The following is a 20,396-nucleotide window of genomic DNA, read 5'->3' on the forward strand; positions in this document are numbered from 1 at the left end:
TGGCTGCATGTTCTTCTCATTTAGTACTCTGAATATGTCTTGCCAGGCCTTTCTGGCTTGCCAGGTCTCTGTGGATAGGTCTGACGTTATTCTGATGTTCTTCCCTCTGTACGTAAGGAATCTCTTCCCCCTAACTGCCCTGAAGATGGTTTCCTTGGTTCTAAGATTTGCAAGTTTTACTATTACATGCTGGGGTGTTGGCCTGTTTTCCTTGATCTTAGGAGGGGTCCTCTCTGCCTCTAGGACTCGAATGTTTGTTTCATTCCCCAGATTAGGGAAGTTCTCAGCTACGATTTGCTCAAATACATCTTCTAGCCCTCTGTCTCTCTCCACTCCCTCCGGGATTCCAATTATTCTGACATTGGAATGCCTCATGGTGTCACTTATTTCTCTGATTCTATTTTCATGGATTCTGAGTTGTTTTTCCCTGGCTTCCTCTTTTCCCTTTTTATCTATTATATTGTCTTCCAGGTCGCTTATTCTCTCTTCTGTCCTCAGTTACCCTAGCTGTTAGATTATCTAGATTGGATTGGATCTCATTGATAGCATTTTTAAGTTCTGCCAATTCACCTTTTATTTCTGCCCTTAGAGACTCTATGTTGCCATTAATTGATTTCTCCATTCTAGCCATAGTCTTCACAATTGTTGCCTGAATTCCATCTCTGACATCTTGGTTATGTCTGCATCCATTTGTAAATCTGCAGCTTAAGTCATAATCTTTGAGTCTTTTCTATTTTGGGGGCTCCTCCTCCTAGTCATTCTGCTGATGGGTGTTTGAGGGAATGTATAGAGTCCAAATTATTGACCAGAACCCAAGCAAGATGCACCTGTTTTCTTGGGACCTTAGGGTTGCTGGCCTCTTGTTTTCCCAGCCTGTCTTCTGCGGGAGGGGCCTGCCGAGCTGTTACTCAGGCAACCCTGTTTGGGCGGAGTTGCCCTGCGCCCCTGTGGCGGGGGATGGGCTCAGCGGGAATCAGTTTTTGGGGCTTTTGTTCTCTGGTGCCTTTCCCTGGCGGCTTTCCGCGTCTCTTCCGCGAGTCAGAGCAGAAGAGACCATTTCCAACCCTCTGCCTCAGAGCAGAGAGATCGCGGTCTGTTCTTCAGTGAGCTCTCCAGGCCACACCGTCTCCGTTTCTGTCCGTGCTGCTATAAACTGCAGCGGCCTGGGTTGTGCGCCCCTCCGCAGCGCCCCCAGTCCTGCCTCCAGGTCGGGGCACGTCTCTGCCCTTTGTGCTTCTAAAACCGCCAGCCGCTCCCAGTTCACGTGCGCGCGACTCCGCCACTTGGGGTCCTGTCCCGGGGACTGCAGTTCGCGCGGGCACGACTCCCCCGCTCAGGGTTTCCACCCCCGGGGGTTGCAGTTCACCGGCGCGACCCCGGCGCACCGGGTTTCCGTCTCAGAGGCTGCAGTTCACATGCGCGCGACCGTCACTCCGGTTTCTGTCCAGGGGACTGCGGTTCACGTGCGCGTGACCCCTCCGATCTGGTTTTCCACCCCGGGGGCTGCCCTAAAGTCCTTTCCCAACGCTACCGGTCTGCGAGTCTGTGCCCCGTCCGTGCCCTGTCCGCAGCGCGCGAGGCTGTCACTCACCAGCGGTGTAGGATCCCCACGGCCAGACTCCCTCCCGCTGCCGTTTATCCTCCGATACCTGCCCGCAGGATCACGGCTCTCCGCTTCGTACCTCAAAACCAACCGCCTGCGATACTCTGTTTGTAGAGATCCAGATCTTCTTACATCTCAGGCTGGTTTCGTGGGTGCTCAGAGTGGTCTGGTAGTTATCCAGCTCAATTCCGGGGACCAGTTGAAACAGGGTCCCCTACTCCTCCGCCATCTTTCCCCTCTAAAATCTTTATTAATACACACATTCCAGCGTTCTTTTGACTAGTGTTAGCATGGGGTATCTTTTTCTAATCTTTTACTTTTACCCTACTTGTATCTTTAAAGTACATTTCTTGAAGGCAGCATTTTTTTAAATCCAATCTGACAATCTCTGCCTTTTAATTGGAGCATTTAGACTGTTTACATTTAATAGGGCTATTGATATGGATAGGTTGACCATATGGTTAAATGACCTATGGATAGGTCATTCCCAGTGCTCTCCATCCCTTTGTGTAGATCTAGATTTTCATCTGGTGTCATTTTCCTTCGGCCTGAAGAACACCCTGTAATTTTTGTTATGTTATCTGCTGGTGATAGTCTTTTGCAAGTCTGAAAACATCCTTACTTCTTATTATTCTTTTCTCAGTGGTACCTAGTCTGCTGTTATGTTAGTCAATCCACTGAACTCTCAATTATGGTGTTCCTTATTCCTAGATTTCCATTTGGTACTTTTCCCAATCTACTTGACCATTTTTACAATCATGCTCTTTAATCTCCCTTATTTCTTTAAATATAAAATATATTTTATATTATGTCTGGTGAATCTTAATAGCTTAAGTCTTTGTAGGCCTGCTTCTTCTGTCCATCGTTTCTGCTAGCTCTTGTCTATCTTATGTGTTTGTGATTTTTGATTGTGAACTTATATCCTTCAAACTGTTTCTGAGTTCCTCCAAAGACACTAAGTTTTGCTTCTGTCAGTCACCTGGAGGGCACTAAAAACTGGTATCACTTTAAATTTCTGGTGTGAGACTTTTTTTGGACTACCCAGATTGTTCAAACAAACCAGCTTCAGGGCTGCCTGTGGCAATATATACATATATATACACATACACACACACACACATATATATGTATATTCCTTCTCAGGGAAGACGGAGATGTGTTCTCTCAGGATAGGCAATCTTCCTTGCTATCTGGGGGGAGTGGGGGAGGACAAGGGGAGATTGGAGAGGGAGGAGGCAGGCAGATTTGTTCATAGTTCACCCTTAGTAAGTCTATCTTTTTGGGGTCTCAACTTCATGAGATCTCCTATTATCCCTCCCACTTTGGGCAGGCCCTAAGCTTTGTCTGCTATGCTACTGCCCCTCTCCCACCCCAGATGATGAAAATCAAAGTTTAATTAGGTATTTGGCAAATGTCCCTAAGGGCAAAAAGTGGCCCCAGTGTCCTAATTACCTCTTTGTGCTTCTACTTCCATTTAAAATTTTTTGAGACTTATTTTATAGCTCACTGATCCATTTTTAAAAATGGTTATTGATATATATTCCAGAAGTTTTAGTTGTTCTCAGCTGGTCCTTATCAGCCATAGTGCTAGCGGAAAAAATTCTTTCAACTTATTCTTTACCATATACAGTATCCAAATACCCCTCTCTTGATCCAGAGGCAAGAGTGAGAACACACACTTAGGAACCAGCTGGCCTGAGGTCAGGTCTCAGACTCATAAGCAGCGTGACCCTGGTAGCTCATTTATACTCTGTGCTGTTGATGCAAGAAATAAATGAGGTAGGGGCGTCTGGGTGGCTCAGTTGGTTAAGCGACTGCCTTCAGCTCAGGTCATAATCCTGGGGTCCTGGGATCGAGCCCCGCATCGGGCTCCCTGCTCAGCCAGAAGCCTGCTTCTCCCTCTCCCACTCCCCCTACTTGTGTTCCCCCTCATGCTGTCTCTCTCTCTCTCTGTCAATTAAATAAATAAATAAAATCTTTTAAAAAAAAAAGAAAGAAATGAGGTAAAATACAATCAGTACTTAAAGCAGGGCTGGCTCTGAGAAGTATGATATAAGGACTTATTTTTATTATATGAAAAAGTTGTAATCATACACCCGAGTAACAACACACATCTTACCCAACGGTCTAAGAACACCTGTTCCCTGGCCATCCTAGTCCACTCTACCATGCAGTAACCCACACCTCTGTACTTACACTGACACTGACCAGGGTAATCAACTATGAGCTATTCATTGGATGTCAGTCCCAGCTACACTCACAGGATGGGCCCTAAGTCAAGAATGCTAATGGTTGCTGATCTAAAAAATGCCATCATCATACAAACCTGAGTGAACACACAGTCCTTTACCATTAACAAAATCTGAAAGAAAGCATGAACATAAACAAACATGATTTTAAATTTTGTATTTTTTACGGTGGACAGTCATCATTTGCCCCAACAGCCATCTGAAGCCAATAATCCTGATTATTAAAAATCACGAAGTTGTATAAATGTTCTCCTCCTTTTCGAAAACCATGTTCATTTTCTCTCCACGAAACAGGACTGTCTGCAAAGCCTTGTACTGACAACGTAACCCAAGGAGCTAACTTGGGCTCATCAAAGTAGCGACTGAAAAAGAAAGATAAATCTTAAACATGGAGGGCTAGGAATGTTCACATTTTTTTACTTATTCAGGATAAGGGATATTTCTGATGTTCCAATGAAGCTTAGACCTTAGCTTTTATTTATAAGGATTAAGAGATGCAAATTACATTCCTGATCCTATGTGGTGTATTCAATAAATGTTAACCAATTACAGAATGCACAAAATCAACTTCAGCAGTTCCTATGCTTACTGTGGAACATCATGTAAGATGCGAAGAGAAAACAAAACAAAGCCACAAAGTGTACAGGAGTAGTTTCCCTCCATTTAACAGTGCTGTTCAGTCTCTGTTAACTGAAACACTGCAGAATAATTTCCTGGATTAAAAAAAAAAAATCCAATCTTCTTGGGGCACCTGGGTGGCTCAGTCGGTTATGTGTCTGCCTTTGGCTCAGGTCATGATCCCGGGGTCCTGGGATCGAGCCCCACATCGGGCTCCCTGCTCAGCAGGGAGTCTGCTTCTCCCTCTCCCACTCCTTCTGCTTGTGTTCACTCTCTCACTCTCAAATAAATAAATAAAAATCTTAAAAAAAAAAAAAGTCCAACCTTATTGAGGAAAATGAAAGTACTAAACTAATACATGAAAAAGGGTATTGGGCTTAAAAAAGAAAACCCTCAAGATTTAAATCTTAGACATTTAAAAAGTGAAGATTGATGGGTGCCTTGGTTAAGCATCCAATTCTTAATCTGAGCTCAGGTCTTGATCTTAGGGTCATGAGTTCAAGCCTGGCATTGGGCTTATTTAAAAAAAAAAAAAAAAAAAAGGGCGCCTGGGTGGCTCAGTTGGTTAAGCGACTGCCTTCGGCTCAGGTCATGATCCCAGGGTCCTGGGATCGAGTCCCACATCGGGCTCCCTGCTCTGCGGGGAGCCTGCTTCTCCCTCTCCCACTCCCCCTGCTTGTGTTCCCTCTCTCGCTATGTCTCTCTCTGTCAAATAAATAAATAAAATCTTTAAAAAAATAAAAAATAAAAAAAAATAAAAATAAATAAAAAAGTGAAGACTGAGAAGGCATTATGTTTGCTTCATGGCCTTTTCAATATGGAATCAGAGTTTCCCGACATTAGATAAAATGTAGTGTCTTATTTATAGAGTACCTTCTCAAATGAAAAACCCCATACTGCCTTGTCCAATCCTTGGCATGTTAATGACGCCCAGAGCTTCACAGGATGTCAGGGCCAGAAGAGATCTTAGACATGATTTGGATTCAAAAGTGGTCAACTTGTTTTCAAAATAAAACATCTGCCGAACTCTAACATTTAAAACAGACCATAGCGTGTCCCGTAGAGTACTGCTGTTTTCTTAAGTGATATTACAACTTCCGGAACACAAGAAAAATGAATAGTTTGTTTTCAAGAAGCTTAGTTAAACTCTGCTCTTTGTCTTTTCATAAGGACAAGTATTTGGCAATACAATTTTCCTATCACCAAGGATAGTTATGTCATTTAAGATAATGTTACCACACTGTGAGCCCAAGCAAGGAAAAAGGGGGAAACGTTTGTGAGAGTACGCTGCGATCTGGAACAGTAGCACTGCCCCTAAAATGTGATGTGGGCACGGATGAGCAAGATATAAAAGGCAAAAAGCGTTCTCACCACAGCTGTTCCAAGAGGAGACAGATCTTCTCTGGAAGTATGAAACCAGTGATTGTACACAAATAAGCTTTGGCCAACACTGTGCTTGGCTGAGGACAGCAATAGGTTGATATGAAGTTATTAGGCTCATTATTTCTGTCACACACACACACACACACAAAAGAAAGAAAGAAAACATATTTACATTTCCCGCATGATTCATTTTCAAAGTGTAAACCCCTATGAAGAACAAGAAGTCAGCCAGAGCCCGAGCCCACAGCCCAGGAGCTACTACGCACAGTTCCGCGTGGCTGAAGACGGCGCCCAGCCAGTCCAGAAGCTCGGGAGCGCTGCAGGCCGCCTCTGGCGCCCCCCGGAGGGCGCTGCTTTGCAGCACCGGGCACTGCAGCTCTGTCACTGTGCTCAGGGCTATTTTTGGCTGACGCTCCTGAATTTGGTAATTGGAAAAGTATGACATCATTGTAGATTCTTCTGCACCTTAAAAACACACCATACAAGGTCATCTGACTCCTGAAAGCAAGTTCAGTGAATCCCTGAAACCACCCCATTCCCATGTGAGAGTTCTGGGGAGCAGGTGAGATAAAGTAACGCAGAAGGGAGTGGTGCAAAGTTGTATTCAAATTAAAATCATTTAAGTTGCTTTCAGCTCCTTGTGCCAAAGTTCTCTAAACATTCATTTCCTTTCCTTTTTCCTGGAAAAGCATAATCCTTTCAGATTCAACCCCATATTAGTTTCAGCATTTGCTCTAGTAAGAAAATTTTGAGTTACTGAATACAAAAAAGTGCTACTCGTGGCTAAATAAAATTAGTGAACTCTACAGAGAGGAGTTTATTTGCATAATCTCTGTAAAGGAAACACAAGAGGAACTGAATGATGGCAGAATCTCATTTAAGCTTGTCTTTAAAAACCCAGTAAAATCCAACTTATCTTCAAGGATTTTCCAACAGCCTTGGAAGACAGAAATAGCGGCCCCCTTGGGAGCAAAAGTCAGGCTTGCTTCATGTCCAGTGTAACAGAAATAATCTGCTCCCCCCCGACCCTCCGCCCCAGAACAAAGGCCCGCAGGCTTACTGGCCAGGATGTAAGACTGGCGTTCCTGCAGCTCGGGATTCCTCTCCTGTAATGCAGCCCGTGGCACATGGCGTATCCCCGGCCCACCGCGTGTCACCCTGTAGGTAGTGGGACCTGCTGCACTACGGCCACTACTGTGAGTAATTAAATCCCGAGTCTTGTGCCTTCTGCCAGCATCCATGAGACTGTGCACGCTAACTACTTGGTGTACAAGTGAGGAAAATCTTGGACTTTCCCCAGTTCTTGACAAGCCCTTAGAATAATTAGGAGCCTTAGGAACACAGAGCTCTCCAGAACCGAAAGCACACATGGTCCTCAATGAAGACTTCATGCAACTGGATGTCTGTCAGTCTGCCTGCCCTCCTGTATCTCTACCCTAAGGAGGAGAAGCACTAAAGCATTACAGACTGAGGACTCATAGGGGCAGCCTGGAGCACCCCGTGACCAGAAACGTCCCACACAGAGCAGATGCATAGGCATATTTCCAAAATGGACCTATGTGCCTCCCTAGCCTCCAAAAATGAGTATGACACCATCACAACTGTGATGATCTGACTCATTACAATCTTGTGATGGACCAAAGCTACACTCTAAAAGGAGCAAGGCACATGGAAGTTGTCGGCACGTCACCACGTTTGGTGACCAAACACCCCACTAAACTTCACATTCTAATCAATTCCAAGTTACAACAAATTTCATCTGACATTTAATGGCATGCCTGATTTGGACCCTCAAATAATCAACAGTTTGTGTTTATAATTTGTGTTATTTTAAAACATACTGCCAAGGCTGTTTGAGGTAAGGTGTAGGAAGGAAGGGAAGAGACAGATAAAAGTTAGCTGCTATGAAGCCACTCTCAAGATCTCTGGATTGACACATAACCCAAGGAGGTGGAGGCAGATGGCCGCATGCCTAGATCATCCCAAACTATGGCTCCCGGGGATGGCAGGGGGCCCGAAGCAGCTTCCCGAATAATGTTTATGCACATATGTACACAATATCCTAGACCACAGGGATGAATCACAATTCAATCCTCCATTACTCCCCTTTAATTAATGATTAGATTTCCAAATCACTGTACTGTTACATATCTTCCATACCTGTATGATGCCAAGCCAAAAGAAAATCAAATTTCAATGGCTTCTTTTCTTTGAAGGACCAAGATATTCTTTCATACTTCTTAGAATTCGGGTTAAAGGATAAATCCATCAAATCAATGGAAACAACTTAAAAAATGGAAAGAGGAATAAACAGTTCATTCGTATACACACAGCCTACACTGTGGAAAAAGTACTGTATTAAAAAGCATCAGAATTTTTGGAAGTTTTATGACTAGCAAAAATTATTTTGTTCTTGCACTCCTTTGGTTTACCAAATCAAAACTCTGCCTTTCATGGGCATTTCTAGCATTGACAGTAACAACAAATGTTTTAAATTCATACTTTTCCGAGGTCAAAGCCCAAGGGCAGAGGTTTGGGAGGTCAATCCTAATCTACCTAAGGATGTGACAGCCTCAGTCATTCGTGTTCAAGCCAGACACTATCGGCAGAACCGTATCTCCTCACTCACGGGGGTGTCTCTACTAGTCATCATAAAAAACCTGGTGAAAGTAAAGGAAATTCTTTATTAAGAACACGCTGTAGACGTTTATCTTGCGTTCATTACTTTGAATTTCTGACCCAAAACATATATATATAATGGACCATTCCAATTCTGTAATCCTTATAAGATGCAGCTCACAGCTGAAGAGAAACAGAGAGAAGAGCAATCTTAGTCTCTCCAAAGCTCAACCTAGAGCCCCATGGGTCAGAAGTTTTAAAGACAAGAAAAAGCCATACTCCTTCTGAACAAAGAGAACAGCGGCAATTCAAACATTTACACTGAAATTGCTACAGGAAGATTACTGACTTGTTAGAAACTGATGGGAGCATAATACTTACTAAATTTCATGATTTTTCTGCCGGAGTACTGAGATGGACGACCTTGAAGACCAGTTTCTTCATAAGTATCTTTATCCAGTGATAAAATTAATTTCCCTATAAGTCAAATAATTCCCATAAAAGAGATGTTAAAAATATGACACGTTCTCTGATTAAAAGAAAGCATAGCCAATCGAGCAGTTAAATATGAGGGTAATAAACTGCACACAAGGATTTTCTTTATGATACAAGGATATTATTTATACATACATCCTATTTATGTATAAGGATATTTTAACCTATTATACATACAAGGATATTATTTATGACAGTGAAAACAGAAATTATCTAAATTTCTATTAAAGACGGAATAGTTAAACAAATCATGGTTACCTCTTCACTAGAATACCTTCAAAATATTAAAAATGGTAAGTCAGAACCATATGCCCTGATACGGAAAGATGTCTATGACATATTGAGAAAAAAGAAAATTGAGGAACAATGTAGTACAATGTGATTTATGTTAAAAAAAAAAAACAAGCTTTATGTGTGTTTATAAATTTATAGAAAATGTCAAGAAGAATAAAAACCAACCTGTTAAAAACAGTTCATTCTAAGAAGGGGAGTGAATCTGGAGATTTGACTTTTTTTTTTTTTTTACAGTATTTCTTTTAAAATTAAAGAGAAAGTGAGTGTTGTTACCGTCTGGCAGCAGGGCCACAGTATTATCTTCATCGATATTTGTATTGTATGTTAGTGCACAGCACGAACCTGTAAGAAAGCCCAGACAAGAAATTAAAAAAAAAAAAAAAAATCACACCTGCAAAGTTAGTGGATTCTCTTCACATGATAACGTATCTGCCAGGTGAGTAAGGGTCAGTATCCACCAGTCAGTATCCAGTATCCAGTATCCAGCTCCCTCAATAAACCTAAAACCTGGGGCGCCTGGGTGGCTCAGATGGTTAAGTGTCTGCCTTCAGCTCAGGTCATGATCCCAGGGGCCTGGGTTCGAGCCCTGCATTGGGCTCTCCGCTCAGCAGGAAGCCTGCTTCTCCCTCTCCCTGCTCGTGTTCTCTCTCTGTCTCAAATGAATAAATAAAATCTATAAATAAATAACCCTAAAACCTGCCAAGGGTGAGCTCGAGGACACAGAGGCCACACAACAGCTAGTTCACGCCCCCACCCAGGGCCTATCCGTGCCAGGTGACTACCATCAAGCAGGAAATGGACTCAGGGCGTGGTGTGTACCGCTGAGAGTGCTGGCAGAGAGGCACAAAGTAGACTACTAGGTCAGTGCACGCTCCTGGGAGGAAGAGTTCCAGGTAAAGATTCAAAATGTGCCAGGACCTTGTGTGAGGTTAGGAAAGCCACTCAGTCTCTGTGAACCTCAGTTTTCCTCACCTGTAAAATGGGGATCATAGGCCTAACTCACAGAGCTGTTGGAAGAGTTCAGCTGGTTAAGATATGTAAAAGTGCCCCTTACAGCCAATGGCCACATTATTAACAAAGCAGCACCAAACTTCAAAATAGATGAAAGGACTCAAGTTGATGGGACCAAAGACAAGCACGGCCAGCTTCGCAAGCAGGGCCAGCAGCACCCGAAGGAGAGGAACTGGAAGTCACTGGATTCTTCAGGGCTCCCTGCAGACGACGAATATGGAGCCTACAGCAAGAGAAGGGGCTCGCTTACTTCTAAGTACAGTGACTTACGTGGTGAGGGGGGAATCCCTAACGACAGTCTGAAATACAGTTTCAAACAAGTGCTCCCTAGGAAACGACTGGAACAAAGCCACCAACCCAGCAGACACGAATGGAAATGCGGTGGGGTGAGCAGAGAGGGTCAGAGCCACACACTCGAAGCAGAAGACACTGAACCATAATGAGCACACCGCCCGGTGAACAGCTGCTACGGTGGCATGAGGAGATGAACCTTTCGAGACGGCTGAGTGGGGACTGCTGGGAACACAGTGGTCTTTGTGGCCACGCACCAACAGCAGTGTATCTGAACACACAGATCCCAAGGCTCTCTCCTCTCCCTGAATCCTTGTTTTAAGATGAGAGATAGCTTTATGTTACAACATCCCCATGCCACACTCGTGGACAAGTGTCATCAGAAACCACCACCTAAAGAGAGCACGAGAAAAAGTAGGGTGAGGATACTGAGGGAGGGGGAGTGATGCATGCACTTGACCACGCAGACTACCTCCACAGGCCCTATTTAAGACAAGAGAAGAGCCCTAGTATCGTGATGTGATCTAACTATACTTCCTCATCTTGCCACATTCATAGACACGACAAGATTTTTCTTACCTTTCTTCACAAAGGTGTTGATGAATTCGTGTGTAATTAACTCATGAAGAGGTAAGTTCTTCACAAAGTAATAGGGTCCAGTTTCCATGACTAGGTTTTTCAGTTCTTTTGACAGAATCCCACATTCAGGAATCAGAATTGAAACCTATTTGGAATGTGTAACATAAACCAGTCTTACTTTCATGTAGATCAGCCTCTAGCTTTTTAAGGATGCTATAACATATGAAGGCTGCTAACTATTCCCCCACGGGTTTCTATAAAACTCTTACATTAATTTACCAGTCTCAGGAAAAGAGAAATTTGACAATTCACGTTTTTCATTTCTGTATCCAAACATTAAAGTTAAAGAAGCAAAAAAAAAATTTAATGGAAAGCTTTTGCAAATAAGCAATATGTTTTATATCCTGTCCACTGCTCTAATTAATTTTTAGGTACAGTGGAATATCCCTAAATTTGTTTAACCTGGTACCAGCTGGAATCAAAGGGACTGTCCCTTAGGGCATAAGGAAATTAGGGACATCAATCATTAAGAGGCTCCATGGAAGCAGAAGTGGTCCAGGCTGTTTCTATTTTCTAGACAGAAAAATTCTACAGATCATCCTGGAAAAGATAAGATACACACCCCGATTGCTGCCTGCGATGAGCTTTTGTCTAAAGCAGAGATGTTAAACCTAAACGGTTTCAAATGTTGCCCAAGTGCTCCCCACCTTGAGAAGCACTCTCCCAAAGCTCAAACGCCAGTCTATTCCTAAGGGACCGGCCTCACCACCTGTGTCTCTGAGAAACTGCCATGGCAGTCAGGTCTGGGTGGAGATGAGGCTGATGAATTTAAAGTGTAAAGGGCTAAAACCATTTTCAGGTTGAGTTTTTGGAGACCTCGCCACTTACATGGGTTGGTGAAACCGAGCCATTGGACACTTGACTGGCATTGGGGTTATTCTCTTCTCTTGCCGGATGCTAGATCATTAACCTCACTGAGGCCTCAACTTACACAAAGCACCCCCACGAGAATGACATTTTCACGAAGCAACACCGATGTTAGCACCCCTGTAAAGCTCTTAAGTTGTGCTCGGAAGCAGGGCCACCACGGCGCATTTCTACACAAAGCTGCCAAACTGGTGCGCTTTGGCTGGAGACCACAGAAGACAGCAGGCAAAGCGGGAATTTTCTCACATCTAAACCTAGCTCCCCTAAATAGTTTAGAAAAGCACGTGCTTCCTGGGTCCGGACTCGGCAAGACGCTCCCACGAGGCGGGAGAAAGAATCAAGAGGTGGGGAGGGGCGCCGAGTCCGGCCCCGATTTTCCTCCGACCCGCGGCTCCACGTTGCACCCATCACTCGCTCTTTAACTTCCCAGGCTCGGCCCCCACTCTCACGTCCCTCCCGGGGAAGCACCCCACCAGGGGCGGGACCAAAGTAGCCAGCGCGCTTTGGAGTCGGCAGGGGGCACGCCGCCCCGCCCCTCCCCCCGAGAGGAGAGGACACTGCCCCCGCCCCCGGAGCATCCTGGGAGTGGTAGTCCTACAGCTCCGCAAGCGAGCAGTCGGGAGCAGTGAAGAGATCACAATTCCCAACATGCCTGGCGAGGAGCCCCGCCCCTCTGCGCGTCGAGGGCGGGCCCGCCACTCAAAGCTCAATGCGATTTTGCCCAGACCTCCCCACCTCCCGGGGGATGAAGCGATGCCCGAGGGGCCAACGGCGGCCGAACTCACCCTGTGGTTGTGATAGTGCGTCTTCACAAGATGTCGGTGGCGCGACTTGTCGTGGCCGAAGTTGGATTTCTCGCAGACCAGCAAGTGCCGGGGAACCTCCCGCAGCCGACGCAGGGTGGCCATGCTCTCCCTGGCTTCGGCCCCGCGCGAGCTCGGCGCGCCCCGCCCCTCCTCCTCGCCCCCCCTCCCCGTGGGCATGCGCAGTGCGGACGCGCCGAGCCAGTTGCTGGGGGCGCGGGCTCCGTTTAGGAACTTTAGCAGAAGCTTGCAGTGGGTACCTGAAACGGCAAATTCATTACCTAAAATGGAAATACCTGGCACCTGGAAACCTGGAACTTGCCTTTTCAAACCCATCTTTCTCGCCTTGTCCTCCGTCCCTCCCTTGCTGCTGTCTCTTGCCCGTAAATCCTCCCTCTGGTCCTTCCCAAAAGGTTAAGGAACTTTGTGCGGGAAGAGAATACACAGTTTCTGTTGTCTGCCCTACAGTACGACTCCTTCGGAACCACTTTAAGATCCCTTCTTAAAAATCCCATCTGAGCGGTTGTTGGGGGTTGCAGTGAGAATTCATTTTTCCATAATTTTTCTGATCAGATTTTGCATTAGTACCTGCTTCTCAAACTGGAGTATGCACAGCCCCAATTCTGTGCAGAAAGGATGCAAAACAGCAGACTGTGGTACAACATTCTGGAGCAGCAATTTTACTATAAGATTCGGAACAACCGAAGTTAAGTAATTTACAAGGTAAGTATTTAAAATTTTTAAACTGAGACAAGGCTGGAGGAAGGTCTTTTGCCAGTTAATGTCAGTAACCTGTGTCTGAAATGTCAGCCTGTCTCTGAGGAAACTAAGAAAAACATATTTCCCATTATTTTAAACAGGAAAAATGATTAGAAATAGCAGGTCAATTGAAAAATTATGCCAGTTTTCTAAATCACAGTATGGCACCCAGATATGTTACAACTGTCATATTAGGATATAAAATGCTTAAAACATTACTTCTTGGTCACCTCACATTTAAGTAGCAGTGGCCTCTCTTAGACCAACCATCCAATGTGTATACCTTTGCTGATACTCCAAAATTTGCAAAGTGACTGGTGTGATTTTATGGTCTACCAATTGTATTTGGAACCAACGTGAAGGTTTTCTTGCAAGCCATTTAGTTTAAAATGTTTTATTAAGGGGGCGCCTGGGTGGCTCAGTCCGTTAAGCGTCTGCCTTCAGCTCAGGTCATGATCCCAGGGTCCTGGGATCAAGCCTCAGGTCGGGCTCTCCGCTTAGCCCGGAGCCGCCTTTTCCCTCTCCCTCTCCCTCTGCCTGCCGCTCCACCTGCTTGTGCTCTCTCTCTGTCAAATAAATAAATAAAATCTTTTTTAAAAAGTGTTTTATTAAGTTTTGAAAACTCAATATAAATTATATCCTCTGAAAATATACATATGAACAGCCACTATGCAGTTTGGGTATTCATAACTCAAGTGTTCTTCCAGGGAAACAGTACTTGAGGATATGTTCTGGGGTGGGGTGTGCCTGTATTATGAAATAAAAGGCAAAAATCTCGTTTATTTTAAAGACTAAAGCTGTAACTTTAAGTAAATTTGGGACGGAAGAGTCCTTTCAGCCTACCTCCACGGTGTTCTGGAGTTCTGTCTGTAATGATTCATTCATTTCTCCCTGCCTGCTGGGTCATTTCTATCAGTATACACACGTGCCTTAATGTTGTGCATTCCTCTGCATTCTCACCGTTGTGTTTCTCTGCTCCATCAGAGCTTCCTTTCCGCACATTGTCTCCTGACCCCATTCCATTCTAGCTTTCCTCCAGACTGCCTCACTGACTTGGCTTTTACCAAGGTCACCAGTGATTTCCATTTTGACAAATTCAAGGCCAAGTTTCTGTTCTTATCTCAGTCTTTTAGATGCACTTGATGCAAATGATACAGTTGAGCACTTCTTCCTTTGTATTAACTGTATTTTCTTATTTTCTGTATTCTTATTCTCTGATGCTCTGGCATCTGGGGCCTCACTGACCAGGGTGGGCCTGCCCCTTCCCAGGTTAGCTAATTCCTAAAGATAGCAAATAACTTGTGCAATGAGCATGCCTTTCATTTGCAGACCTACTAATCTGGAGTTGACACCCTGAAACACCTCTTCTGTAAGCTGTTACACTCCAGGCTCCTTTTCCCCTGCCCTAATAACTCCAGGGCCAGGTTCTGGATAACTGGGGACAGTCCCTACACTCCAGTGCCCACGGAAACTCTTCAAACTAGCCAATCCTAAACCTACTTGGTGTGGTTACCCTGCCTCCCCCATTCCTTCCCATAATAAAAGCGCTAAGGGATGCTCTCCCCTCACTCCCCCTGCCAACCCAGATGTGCTTGGCTTGCGGTGGTGGCTCTGCATGACCTGTCATTCCTCCTGATTCTAGGGAACTGTGAGTAAAAACTTCTTCCTTTAGGACAGTCATTTCTGTGCATGCTGCCATACCTGTTAGAACAAATCTGTGGGTACATTTGAAAACACTCCTTGAAACACTTCCCTCTGGAGTTTTGAGAACCTCCCCGCTCCTGGACTCCCTCCCATCTGACTCTACCTTCCTCCTGCTTCACTTCCTCTAGGTCACTAGTGATCCTTACCCTCCCCCCTTCTCTTTCATGCCCTCCCCCCTTCCCCCCCACCCCTGGAGGGATCCCATGTGGTCTCTCAGCTTTCAGGACCATCTATCCACTGAGAACCACCAGGCCTGGGTCCTCGTCCCTGGGGTGGGGGGAGGGGGGCACCCAGGCATCATTCCTGACTCGGCTTCCCTTCTACCCCCATACACGATCCCACTGCCAGTCTGTGGCTTGTTGGCTCTGTCTGCAACAGGCATCCTGGTTACAGCCTCTTCTGTCTCCGCCAGCCACCTTGCCCTCTCTCGGGCAGCTGCCAAACAGGCTCCTAACCACCTCCCTGCTTCCTGTCTGTGGCCCTCCTACGGTCTGTTCTCCACTCAGCATCCAGGCTGATTTCTCAAAAACCTGAACAATGTGATACAGACATAGTTCATTTTACTGCACGTTACTTTACTGCGCTTTGCAGATACGGTGTTTTTAAGAAATTGAAGTTTTGTGGCAACCCTGTGTCGACGAGGTCTGATGGTGCTATTTTTCCAAGAGCTTCTGCTTCCTTTGTGTAACTGTGTCATATTTTGGTAATTCTTACACTATTTCTAACTTTTTCATTATTATATTTGTTACGGTGATCTGTGATCAGTGATCACAACTCTGAAAGCTCAGGCGATGGTTAGCATTTTTTTGGCAATAAACAATCTTTCAATCAAGGTATTTACTTTTTTAGACATAATGCTATTACACACTTAATAGATTACAGTATAGTGTAAGCATGACCTTTTTTTTTTTTTTTTACAGATTTTATTTATTATTAGAGAGTGAGCAGGGGGAAGAGCAGAGGGGGAGAGAGAGAGGAGAAAAGAATCTCAAACAGACTCCACACTGAGTGTGGAGCCCAACATGGGGCTCGATCTCCCAACCCTGAGATCATGACCTGGGCTGAAACCAAGAGTCAGACACTTAACCAAGTGAGCCACTCAGGCGCCCCTAAGCATAACTTTTATATGCACTGGGAAACCAGGAAATTTATTTGACTCACTTTATGTGGTTGGCTGGAATCAAACCCGCAATATCTCGGAGGTAGGCCTGTATATGTGACCCACCCCCTCTTTAAACCCTGCCTGGCTTTAAACTGGCTTTTCACTGCAGTAGAAGAAAAGCTTGTAGATAACCTTACCCCTGCCTCCCTCTACAGCCTCATCTCCTACCCTTGCTTGTTCATACAATAATTTTCTGAATTTCTGGTATCTAGAGCTGAAAGAAATCTTAATTGACCAACAGATCATAGATTCGAGAGCATAGCAAAAGTCTAAGGATGATGGGCCAGGAATGGCAAAAATAAATAAATAAGAAAGAAAAGCACAGGAAATGAAACATAACTGATTTGTGTGTATATATATATACCCAAAAGAATATAGTAGCAAAATAACTTTTAAAAAAACCAAGCCAACAAAAAATAAATAAAAATATTTTTTTTTTTTGCAAAAAAAAATAAAAATACCTTTGGTTGTATTCTAACAACACAAAAATATACTTAGTAAATCTAAAAGGACAATTTTATACCACATTTTGGGGCTACAATGCAATAAAATTAGAAGTACAGAAACAGAATTTAAATATGCTCAACTCTGTGAAAATGTTAGAATATTATTTTACATAAATTAATGCCTGGGTCAGTGTGCAAATTCAAAACACAAATACAGTACCTATAAATATACAGTTGACCCTTGAACAATGCAGAAGTTAGGATGCTGACACCCCCCTACCCCGTGCAGTCAGAAACCCACATCTAACTTTTGACTCCCCCCTCCAAACTTAATTACTAATAGCCTACTGTTGATTAGAAGCCTTACTGAGAACATAAACAATAAATTAACACATATTTTGTGTATGTGTATTATATACTGTATTCTTACAATAAAGGAAACTAGGGGAAAAAAAGTTAAAATAATGAAGGAAAATACATTTACAGTACTGTACTGTAAAAAATCCACAGATAAGTGGACCCGCAGACTTCAAACCCCGTATTATTCAACGGGACATGCAAATATATTGGATCTATATTGGTGAAAGGAGAGAACTCTCCAACTCTGAAGCTCCTGGTTTGTTTGTTCTTCGGAATGCACGCTAACCTGAAATCACCTAACATCATCCCATTACAGGTGGGAGTGGCAGGGAAGGTGGTGCGGAGAATTGTAGCTATTGAAGACACCGGTAGTAAATCAGAGGCCTCCCCTCCTGCCAAGCCTAAACTTGACCTCACAGTCCTTTCCAGCCCAGGGCTCCAGGCATCTGCCACAAGTGGATGGGTGTTGGTGTACAAGGCAGCCAGGGAACTGGATCCAGCAGCCACAGCGGAAAACATCAGTGGCCCCCAAGAAGGGTATGTGATCCACCCCCCCAAGCGAGGACTTGAATCCCTGGCGTTCTGGGAAGGGCTCAGAGCCAGACTGCTTCCTGTCCTCTCCCTTTAGCTGGTTGGAATTTGGTGGAGCACGTGCACATATTAACAATGGCAACTACGTGGACTGTGTCCAAGTGTACAGTGGAAGTGTACAAATGAAGTGTACAAATGAGGCGTACTTTAAAAACAGAACACAACGTCATATGTCAATTATATCTCAATAAAGCTGGGAAAAAAAAGAACACAGAACGGTCACACCGTCTGACTAAAGCTCTGTCACATATGTTAAAATAACAATTTTGGAAGAGAATTTGGAAATGGTTGACATTTTTTATAAAGCTCATTCTTTTATTTTGTTTAAAGGGGAAAAACATATGTTTAGAAGTAAATTGGGATGTAAAAAATGTAAATCTTAGCTATCCAGGGACTTCAGATGTCTAAAATGAGGCATTTCTGTGTACCTCGGATTTTGCTATAATGCGAAAACTATTAATCCATAATGCAGTTGATGAAATAATACACATTAACAGAGAAAGGAGTAATCACTATAATTTTATATATAATTATCAATAATTATGTAATAATATATATATTATGTATACAATATTGAACACCTATAATGAATCAGGCACTACTCCAAGCACTTTATATTAATTATCTCACAAGAATCCTCTCTGAGGTAAGTTTTAGTATCTTCAACTTAGAGGCTAATTAGTAAACAATTGAATAAGAAACTTTATTTTTATTTTTTTTTAAAGATTTTATTTACTGGGCGCCTGGGTGGCTCAGTTGGTTAAGCGACTGCCTTCAGCTCAGGTCATGATCCTGGGAGTCCCGGGATCGAGTCCCACATCGGGCTCCCTGCTCAGCGGGGGGTCTGCTTCTCCCTCTGATCCTCTTCCCTCTCGTGCTCTCTGTCTCTCATTCTCTCTCTCAAATAAATAAATAAATAAATAAAATCTTTAAAAAAAAAAAAGATTTTATTTACTTACTAGAGAGAGACACAGCGAGAGAAGGAACACAAGCAGGGCGAGTGGGAGAGGGAGAAGCAGGCTTCCCGCCGAGCAGGGAGCCCGATGCGGGGCTCGATCCCAGGACCCTGGGATCATGACCTGAGCTGAAGGCAGACGCCCAACGACTGAGCCACCCAGGCGCCCCTGAATGAGAAACTTTAAAATGTGAAAGACTCTCAAAAAATACAATGTGGAAAGAGAAAGGGAAGGGACAAGTATATTTGGCACATACATCTGTAGGAAGTCGAAACTTGCAAAGCTAAACATTATACTATTTAGAGATACGTATGTAGCAAAATTATAATGAAAGTGGAATAATAATTGTTTAAAATTTCAGATGAATGACTCTCTAGGAGGGGAGGCAAAGAGTTGTATTTGGGAAGGGCCATGCAGAGGGCGTCAAAGGTAGTGGTAAAATTTTATTAAGCAGGTGACAGATACAGAATGTCTATTTGTATACCATATAATTTTGTATGTGTAAAATAATTCATTTGTAAAAATTTTAAACCACTTTCTTGAGATACAATTCATGTACTGTATAATTCATTCATTTAAAGTGTATAATTTAATGGTTTTTAGTCTATGCACAGATGTGTGTAACTGGCACGAGTCAATTTTGGATCCTTTTCATCACATCAAAAAGAAACTCCCTGTAGCTGCTAGGCTCCCACCTGACTACCCTGGCCCTAGGCATCCATTCATCTTCTTTCCATCCCTCTAGATTTGTCTTTTCTGGACAGTTCATACAAATGGAATCCTATAATATTTAGACTCTTGCGACTGGCTTCTTTCCCTCAGCTAAACGTTCTCAAGGTTCGTCCAAGTTGCCGCAGGGTGGGTACTTCATTCCTTCCTATATTTGGCACGATAAAAATTTGTCTTGAGTGCTGGTGCTTGGAGAAAAATAACTTAATTAGAAGGAAATGAGAACGATGAAGGTTTCTCTGCGGATTCTAAAGGCTCTTAAACTACTTCCGGGATCTCTAGAAGTGGATGGCACTGGTTCTCGTTCTAGAATATGACTTCCTTTTTTTCCAAATCTGTGGACTACTAAACTGTGGGGTGAAGGTTTGATCCCCCAATGAGTGTGAATGAGGCAGAGAGTGGAAGAAGAGTTATTTTATGAGGAAAAGCAGACAAGAACTGCTGGAAGAGGTACAGCAGGAGGGGCGGGGAGGGAAGGAGAGGGAAGGGGCGGGGAGGGAAGGGTGGTGGCGGGCACTGCTCCAAGTAGAAGGAACAGAGCTCTGAGCAGAGGAAGGCAGAATAAAAGGTGGAAGGACAGTTGGGACAGACTGAGGGAAGGGAGACGGCGATGAGGTAAGAACTTTGGGGGACAGAAATCCCCGAGTTCTCCCACAGCTGGAAGCATTGCCCTGGGGCTGGGGAGCAGGGCGTGGCCAAACCCCAGGCAGGAGTGGGTGTGCAGCGTGCTTCCGCACATCCATCCACAGCACCAGGTGTGGAGCTTACCTGTATTTGGCCTCCGTGTGCAGCGGAAGTATTCATTTATCCAATCAAC

General features: G+C 44.1%; 1 protein-coding gene across 1 annotated transcript; it reads right to left on the reverse strand.

The window, feature by feature from the left end:
- Positions 1 to 3,993: 3,993 nt before the first annotated feature.
- RPP40 (ribonuclease P/MRP subunit p40) lies at positions 3,994 to 13,222 on the reverse strand. Its single transcript, XM_032424960.1, has 8 exons — positions 12,855 to 13,222; positions 11,143 to 11,287; positions 9,535 to 9,603; positions 8,854 to 8,949; positions 8,014 to 8,139; positions 6,120 to 6,318; positions 5,842 to 5,976; positions 3,994 to 4,214 (listed from the first exon to the last, which is right to left on the reverse strand). The coding sequence occupies exons 1-8, from the start codon at positions 13,206 to 13,208 to the stop codon at positions 4,016 to 4,018; spliced, it is 1,323 nt and encodes a 440-aa protein (XP_032280851.1). The 5' UTR covers positions 13,209 to 13,222; the 3' UTR covers positions 3,994 to 4,015.
- Between the last annotated feature and the right edge of the window lie 7,174 nt (positions 13,223 to 20,396).

The sequence above is a fragment of the Phoca vitulina genome, unplaced genomic scaffold (genome assembly GCF_004348235.1).
Source record: "Phoca vitulina isolate PV1807 unplaced genomic scaffold, GSC_HSeal_1.0 scaffold31, whole genome shotgun sequence".
NCBI lineage: Eukaryota > Metazoa > Chordata > Mammalia > Carnivora > Phocidae > Phoca > Phoca vitulina.

Coding starts and splice junctions, on each gene's coding strand:
- RPP40 (XM_032424960.1), bottom strand. CDS start 13,208: ATGGGTTTGAAAAGGCAAGTTCCAGGTTTCCAGGTGCCAGGTATTTCC. Junction 11,288..12,854: donor CGCACTATCACAACCACAGG/GTGAGTTCGGCC, acceptor CATTCCAAATAG/GTTTCAATTCTGATTCCTGA. Junction 8,950..9,534: donor TGTGGCCCTGCTGCCAGACG/GTAACAACACTC, acceptor TTTGACTTATAG/GGAAATTAATTTTATCACTG.